The 7,919-nt window shown below is 35.2% G+C and overlaps 1 protein-coding gene across 9 annotated transcripts in view; it reads right to left on the bottom strand.

Annotated features, from left to right (window-relative positions):
• CDKAL1 (CDK5 regulatory subunit associated protein 1 like 1) overlaps positions 1 to 7,919 on the bottom strand; it is a 926,518-nt gene that overhangs the window by 233,594 nt on the left and 685,005 nt on the right. For all 9 annotated transcript variants that reach the window (XM_023738358.1, XM_023738357.1, XM_023738352.1 and 6 more), the window contains one exon: positions 2,400 to 2,580. In XM_023738358.1, the coding sequence (XP_023594126.1) occupies positions 2,400 to 2,580 (181 nt within the window). The remainder of the gene's footprint in view (positions 1 to 2,399; positions 2,581 to 7,919) is intronic.

Raw genomic sequence — 7,919 nt, forward strand, 5'->3', positions numbered from 1 at the left:
CATCTAAGGTACAAAAAAAAAAAAAGAATTATCTATGTGAGATCAAATTGACAACAGCAACTCAAAAGATTTGATGGGGGACAGTGAGCTGAAGATAACAGTGATGGAATAATTTGGAAAAGGATAGTGAGAATAGCAGCACAACTTGAAGAATGTAATCGATGTCACTGAATTGTACATGTAGAAGCTTTCAAAATGGTGTAACTCTGGCTATGTATATTTTCACCAAAAAAAAAGGTTCTCAAGGTCGAGAAGGGAGCGTGTTGACATGTCGTGGGGTTGTTAACCAATGTCATAAAACAATATGTGTACTGAATATTTAATGAGAAGCTATTTGTTCTGTAAACTGTCATCTAAAGTACAATAAAAAAATTTATATTAAAAAAAAACTCTTATTAAAGAGGAAGAAAAATTTACGAAAGAACAGATTAAACTATAGGGGCAGTAAAGCGATCAGTAGTTATCAAGGGCTAGGGATGGAGGGAGCATACGACTAAAGAGGGGCAAGAGGGAATTCTGGGGGGCTGATGGAATTGTTCTATATCTTAATTGTGGTGGCAGTTACATTATTGTATGCATTTGTCAAAATTCATACAGCTGCATACCAAAAAGTGTACACTCTACTTTATGTCAAATACACCTCAATAAAAAACTATTAATTTGGAAACAAAAAAGAATTAATTTTACTTCTTTTTATGCTTGTGAAAAGTTAAATATCTGTGGTGTTATAATCTGCTTTTAGTGTTGATTAAATTACAAAGAAAATTAAATGATATATCTGTAAAACATTTTCTTACTCTTGTAAAGATAGAAATTTATAAAGTTAAAATGAAGAAAATGTTGGGAAAAAAGAATATTTACTTCAGTCTTGCTGGTAAAAACAGACTTTTGAAAACATATATTCCTTTTTTCAATCAAATGATGAAAGAAGAAATATATGTATGTTATGTGTTTGATATTCACAAGTTGCATAATAGGAAAACAAAAACAAGCTCTAAGTTATTTCTTTTAGTTTTTATGTTTGAGAACATTAGGGAAAAATTAATGACAGGGTATAATTTTTATTGTTGTTATTAAAAACAAATTTTTTAGTTAAGGAATTCTACTTCCTCTTAAGGCTTATTTTGCGTTTTTTCCATCTTCAGGCAATGAATCTAGAAGCTAAATATTTGTTTTAAGACAATTCATTCCTGGGGCATTCTGGGAAAGAGTTTGCCTTTACTGGATGTCTAACTTATTCACATTTATTTTGAGTTATCTCATTCTAATATATCTATAAAAACGTAAGAATGAAATTAAATTGAGGTTCACTGTGAAAGCAATATATACCTGAACCACATTTAAATATATGGCATCCAGTCTATCTTAAGGAAAAGTAGAAAAACCATGGAATAAATAAATAAATAAATAAATAAATAAATAGCAAATTATTTATGAAAAGGGTTACCTAAGAGGCAGGATAAATATGAAGTCCCATTTGCTCATACATATTTAGATATTGCCTTATTTTGAAACATCCAAGCATTTATTTTATAAACACAGGTAATTACTAGACATTAGTTTAAAAAAATCTCTACCCAATGTTATCTGGACAAACCTCAGTCTTTGAAAGAAGAAAAAAGTGGTATTTTAGTCTGGTGGTGCAGTGGTTATAGTGATAGACTGCTAATCGAAAGAGCTGCGGTTTGAAACCACAAGGGGCTCCGCCGGAGAAAGATGTGGCAGTTTGCTTTCACAGAGATTTACAGCCTCAGAAACCCTATGGGGTTGCTATGAGTACTATTAATTGTAACAGTAATATTGGAACATTGAAAATACCCAATTCCCCTATAACAGAAGGATGGGTATATTGTGATATATACATACAATGTAACACCATATAGCAATGAAAATGGATGAACTACAGCAAGTTATAAAAACATGGAACAGTCTCACCAATATAATGTTTAGCCAAAAAAGCCAAACCGTTGATAAATTACTCTATTTACATCAAGTTTTAAAACAGGTCAAAGTAATGTATGGTGTCAGATGAGGGATGGTGGTTATCTTTGGAAAACGGGAGGGGACTAGACTTGACGGCACTGGATTTGTTTTTTCTTTTTGGTTAATGTCATTTTGGAGCCCTGGTGGTGCAGTGGTTAAGAGCTCACCTGCTAACCAAAAGGTCAGCAGTTTGAATTCACCAGCTGCTCCTTGGAAACCCCATGGGGCAGTTCTACGAGTCAGAATTTTCTGATTAATGTCATTTGACTCACCCAAAGTTCCCCTACTCCTTGCCCCATCTTGGAAATCTCCTCATATTTTGTAATTTTAGGGTTATACCATGAGCAAGTTGGTGTAACAGCTGCATTTTTAAAGTTAATGGCAAAAAATTATACCTTACAAGAAAAATATCTTACCACTTGTGCTGGAACTTGTTCCATTTTTGCAGCAGGAGTTCCTGGTCTTGGATAAAACTGGTTAATAAAGAGGCTTGGAAATTTGTACTCTTCAACAAGTTTCACTGTTTCCTGAAAATCTTGATCTGTTTCTCCAGGAAAACCACAGATGATGTCTGTAGCAATAGTTATTCCAGGAACTCTAGAAAATAACAAGGCAAAAAGGTACAAAGTTGACCATAAGTCATAATTATTCTATTTCTCTGACATTTTAAACACCATTGTTCTTTTTGAAATTAAATTTTATTTTTAGGAAAGGGATACTTGCAAATAGTTTCACAAGAGCCCTAAATATTAAAAGCTTATAATGAAAAGCAGTAGTCCACTGTCTTATTCTCAGAGTCACCCACCTTTAATTCTTACAGACGCTTCTTCATTCTTACCATCACATTTTTAAGTAGATGCTTACACTGATATTTCTAGATTTATTGATTTTTAGACAATACTTACTGACTTCTATATTATGGTAAATGACAATTCAGCTCTTTAAATTTCTTTCTCTCTGCTCTTCCAGCATAATCATTACACAACTTTCAGTTAAACTAATAGTATTACCACTGGTATGATTGGCAGAGATATTGCTCCCTGGTAAGCCAACTGGTATACTATCATTAAATTTGTTTTCCACAACTTTTAGTTTTTCTTAGAGTTAATAACTGCCTCTTTAAAAAAAAAAAAAAAGACTTTTTTAGTATACTATGTATCTATGGCTAGTGTTTTCCAGAAGCTCCATAACCACCCCCGCTCCCACCAAAAAAAAAAAAACCCGTTGCACTCAAGTCGATTCTGGTTCATAGCTACCCTACAGGACATAGCAGAACTGCCCAACAGGGTTTCCAAGGCCGTAATCTTTACAGAAGCAGACTGCCAAATCTTTCCCCCATGACGGCTGATAGGTTCGAACTACCAACCTTTCGGTTAGCAGCCGAACTCCATAAAATCTATTAAATACCAGTATTTTCTTCTAAACATTCAATGTATCATATAATTCACCAGTCCTATTTTTTTCATCTGGAGATGCCACTCTTGCTTTTTCAGGTGTGTTTTGCTTTCACAATGAATCTGCTGTCATCCTTGAACATTGTTTCTTTCATTCAATTCCCCTTTTCCTGGATCCTATATCTTAATTCTTGATTAACTTTCTCTCCCTCATTCTGCTGGAGCAGGCTTTCAGAAGCTTCATCAGGAAGAATGCCAGGGAAATTGGCTGTTAAGTCTTAGCATGTCTGAACATGTCTTCATCCTCACAACTGGTTTGACAGTATGGCTGTGTATAGTACCATTAAGTTGAAAAGTATTATCTATCAAAACTTCGCATTGTTCCGTTATTCAAAGCATCATTTTGTTGTTGTCGTTAGTTGCTGTTAAGTTGATTCTGACTCATGGTGACCCCACGTGTACAGAGTAGAACTGCTCCAAAGCGTTTTCAGTGCTGTGACCTTTCAGAAGCAGATCTCCAGACATGTCTTTCGAGGTGCCTCTGGGTGGGTTCAAACAGCTAGTAGTCAAGTGCTTAACCACTTGCATCACCCAGTGACTCTACATTATTTTTCAGCTGGCAAAAGTTGCTGATGAGATGTCCAAATACACTCTAAGGCACAATTCTTTACATGAATCCCAACTCTCTTTCTGAAAACTTTTAGGATATTCTCAATGTTTTTAAATTTCATGATACTATACCTTGGATTGGTTCTTTAAATCTGTGTGCAGGGATACGAGAGACTGCAGTTATGCAGTCTGAAGACCTATGGTCTTTAGTTCTAGGAAATTTTCCTATATTATTTCTTTGATAATTCATTTTCTTTCTATGGGCCTCCTCTCCTTTGGATGCTGAAACTACAGAATTGGCCCCTAAGCTTTTTCAGTCTTTATTTTCCATCCTTCTCCTTTTGTTCTATTTTTCGGAAGATTTAATTAAGTTTAGCTTCCAACTTGTCTATTGAAAAAAATTTAACCGAAAATCAAATTTTAAATTTCCAAGAGGATTTTCTTGTTCTCCAATTTTCCTATTTTATAGCATCCTACTCTTTTTTTTTAATAGATAAACAGTAACTTTCCTTATCTCTCTGAAGATATTAGTTAATGTTTTCGAAAATTTTCTTCCGCTTTCTGTAATTGTGCCTATTTTCCACCAAGCTCTTATATTTTGGTTCCCTTCATTCATAGTTGAGACTTCCTCACAAATAATGAATGGTTCTTGCTGATTTTTTCATATTTAAGAGGAAAGTACAAAAGCTTTTCATTACAGAGTGATGGGGTAGTAAGCTGTCTTTGTTTTAGTAGACTCCACCAAATGTTAGCATCTTGGAAGTTATATCTGTGAGGCCATTCACTTTCTCCATAAGTATGTTCCTAGATCCTACCAAGGATTACATAATTTTATTTTGGTGTTCTGTGAGAATAACGTTAACAATATTAAAAAATCCAGTATTATAACAACAGAAAAATAACCTCAAATATTTAAAATCCAAGAATAAATACTTAATTTATACCCACTGCCATCAAGTCAATTCCAACTTACAGTGACCCTATAAGACAGAGAAGAGTTGCCCCATAGGGTTTTCTAGGCTATAATCTTTATAGAAGCAGACTGTCACATCTGTCTCCTGCAGAGCAACTGGTGGATTTGAACCACCAACCTTTGGTTAAGCAGTCCAGCACTTAACCACTGCGCCACCAGGGCTCCTTACCTAACTTATAGGTATATCAATTTTCCTAATAAATGTCAATTTTCCTATCACCTAAATGCAGTTCTATATGGATGAATAAAGTAATTAAGACACATGATATATTTTAGGGCATAAGAGACAAAAAAAAAAAAAAAAGGATGCATCAGGAAGGAACGCTGAATTACTGGATTCCTAATACAAACAAGGAACCCTGGTGGCGCTGTGGTTAAGCACTTGACTGCTAACTGAAAGGTTGGCAGTTCGAACCCACCAGCTGCTCTGTGCGAGAACGATGTGGCAATCTGCTTCTCTAAGGATTTACAGCCTTGGAAACCCTATGAGGAAACCTTGGAAACTCTATGAGGCAGTTCTACTCTGCCCGTTGCTATGAGTTGGGATCAACTCGATGGCAAGAGATTTGGAGTTTTTTTGGTTAATACAAACAACAGCTTTCCAAGCTTTGTTTGCATACTACTTTAATTTCTGTGGGAAAAAAGAATGATAAATTTATTGTTTAAAATATTTCTTTCTGAATTCTACTTGGTCTCATCTATTAATTTGGCTGAACTTTAATTAGTAAGATAAGTTCCAAGTTCTGGAGCTTTTCTTTGTGATGATAAAAAGATACAATATACATAGGAAAAAAATGAAACAGTATATTTGAAAAAAAAATTTTTAATTTTTGTTATGACATAGAAATCTTTTTTTTCTTTAAGGGTGATTATCAAAGCCATAAATATCATATGCTTTAGCAGAAAGCTGTAAATTAAAAGACCACTTTCTCAACTAACTAATAAAGCATGTAGAATTTAAAAAAAAAGTCAATAAATTTTAATTAGCTGGTTTTATACTTGCCTTATAACTATTCCTGATGAAAAGAAATCCACAACTAAAAATAGCAGTAATAGATCACAGCAGACAATGAAATAGAAGAGCCCATCCGCCCAGGAAATTAAAAAAAAAAAAAAAAAAAATCCTAGAAATTGCCTGTGAAATACAGCAGAAACAAAGACAATTGGGTTATTGTCCTAGGGTATGAATTGGCATGAACTTGGCACTAGACTACGGGGTATTCCCAAAGGAAAGTACCTTACTGTTTTCCCCCATCTTTCTTGATCCATTTTAGTTCAGCTCAGTATTATACAACACCTGATTACTTTGGCCTTGAGGTCCACAGTGAAATAGAAAACACAAACTTTTAAAAAGGAATTGTCATAAATGTTAAGAAAGGAGACGTTCAATGCATAGATACATTTGATAATTTATGTAAAAATCAGACTGACATGGCGGGGAGGTCATTAATGAATTAGTGAAAGACCTGTATTAGTGAATATTTACAAGTAATAGCAATTTAATTGGTTTAAAAAAATAAAAATATAAACTGCTTATAAATGGTTTTTTAATTAGAGATTGCACATTAATGTTAGCTGAAGCTCATCTATACATTAATTTTAGATATGTAAATGATGCTGCTTAAGTTCTTGAAAATGATTTAACCCTTTAGGTGGATCAACTAAAACCTCATATTTAAACTGTTAATTTAATTATTAAATAATTCTCTTCAGTACATGGAAAAAGGAAATAACCACCAGAAATGGGACAAATCCTAAATTATTGTCATATTTAAGTGTCTAAAGAAAACTATAAGGGGTTTTCGTATATAAAATGGAACATTAATCCACATATTTAAGGTGTCAATTCTGGGTAAATGCTGTTTTGATATGCTATGAACTTTCAAAATACTAAAATCTTAAAAATGATCATTTCTACAAATTTATTAAAGCTGTGAGTCTAATGTATATAATTATTAAGCAATATTTGGCTTTTTAAATGTAAAACTCTCTGTATTTCATTTCCAGGCAACATGGCGCTATAATCAGAAGCACCACGCCGTCCCTCCGCAGCAAAGATCAGAAAAACTAAGTCAAACAGAGACACACGTCAATCCTGAAACCCTAACCATCAAATGAAGAGATAAAGAACTCATCCAAGCACCGAATGGAATAAGAAACTGACCGAGAACAAAGAGTGAGGAGAGATACATGCAGAGGTCCACTATCAGCTACTACAGCATGGATCTGTCATCTTGGACTCCTATCAGAGATCAGCGAATAGGAGGTACGAGAAAGCAGCTTCATGGAGCTTCTAGAAGGAGACAGAACAAGTGGCAACCCACGATATAGGCTTTCCCACCCCCACCCTTCTTCACCCCCATTTAGCCTCCTCTGCTTCCTGCAGCCACAGTCTATTGGCCGGGAAGTACGAGCTTTCCCCCAGTGCCACTTGGATTCCACCTGCCCACACTGGCCAGCTTCCTGAGTGCCATTTGCTGGCTGCTGGTGTTGCTTTTTTCCGCTTCTTTAGATTTCTTCCTTACCTCTCACCACCTCCCACTCCTTTCTCTCAAATACCTGTCTCTGTGCGCCATCTTTGCTTCTTCCTGAAAGGCTGTGAAATACCGTTCAACCATGAAACTGCTTCCCGGCCCATGCTGCCACGCTGGTGGGACCCCCGGGGCTTTCTCGTTTGTTTGTTTGCTCTGATTTGTTCTGTTTCGATTTGTTTGTTTGTTTTCTTTTTCTTTTCTCGGCTTGGGAGCCCCTTCTAGCTGGGCAGTACCCAGTGGCTTGGAAGCTAGTCCCTTACTCGGAACAGACGCACAGGGACCTCCCTGGGGGCATTTCTTTTTTCTTGTTTGTTTTTGGTTTTGTTTTTTTTTTTTTTCATTTCTTTGTTTACTTTTCTTTACTCTCTTATTCCCTTTTTGTCTTTCTTCATTTCCAGTTTCCTGGTTTATTCATTTTTTTCTTTT

This window comes from Trichechus manatus, unplaced genomic scaffold (genome assembly GCF_000243295.1).
Source record: "Trichechus manatus latirostris isolate Lorelei unplaced genomic scaffold, TriManLat1.0 scaffold00115, whole genome shotgun sequence".
Lineage (NCBI taxonomy): Eukaryota > Metazoa > Chordata > Mammalia > Sirenia > Trichechidae > Trichechus > Trichechus manatus.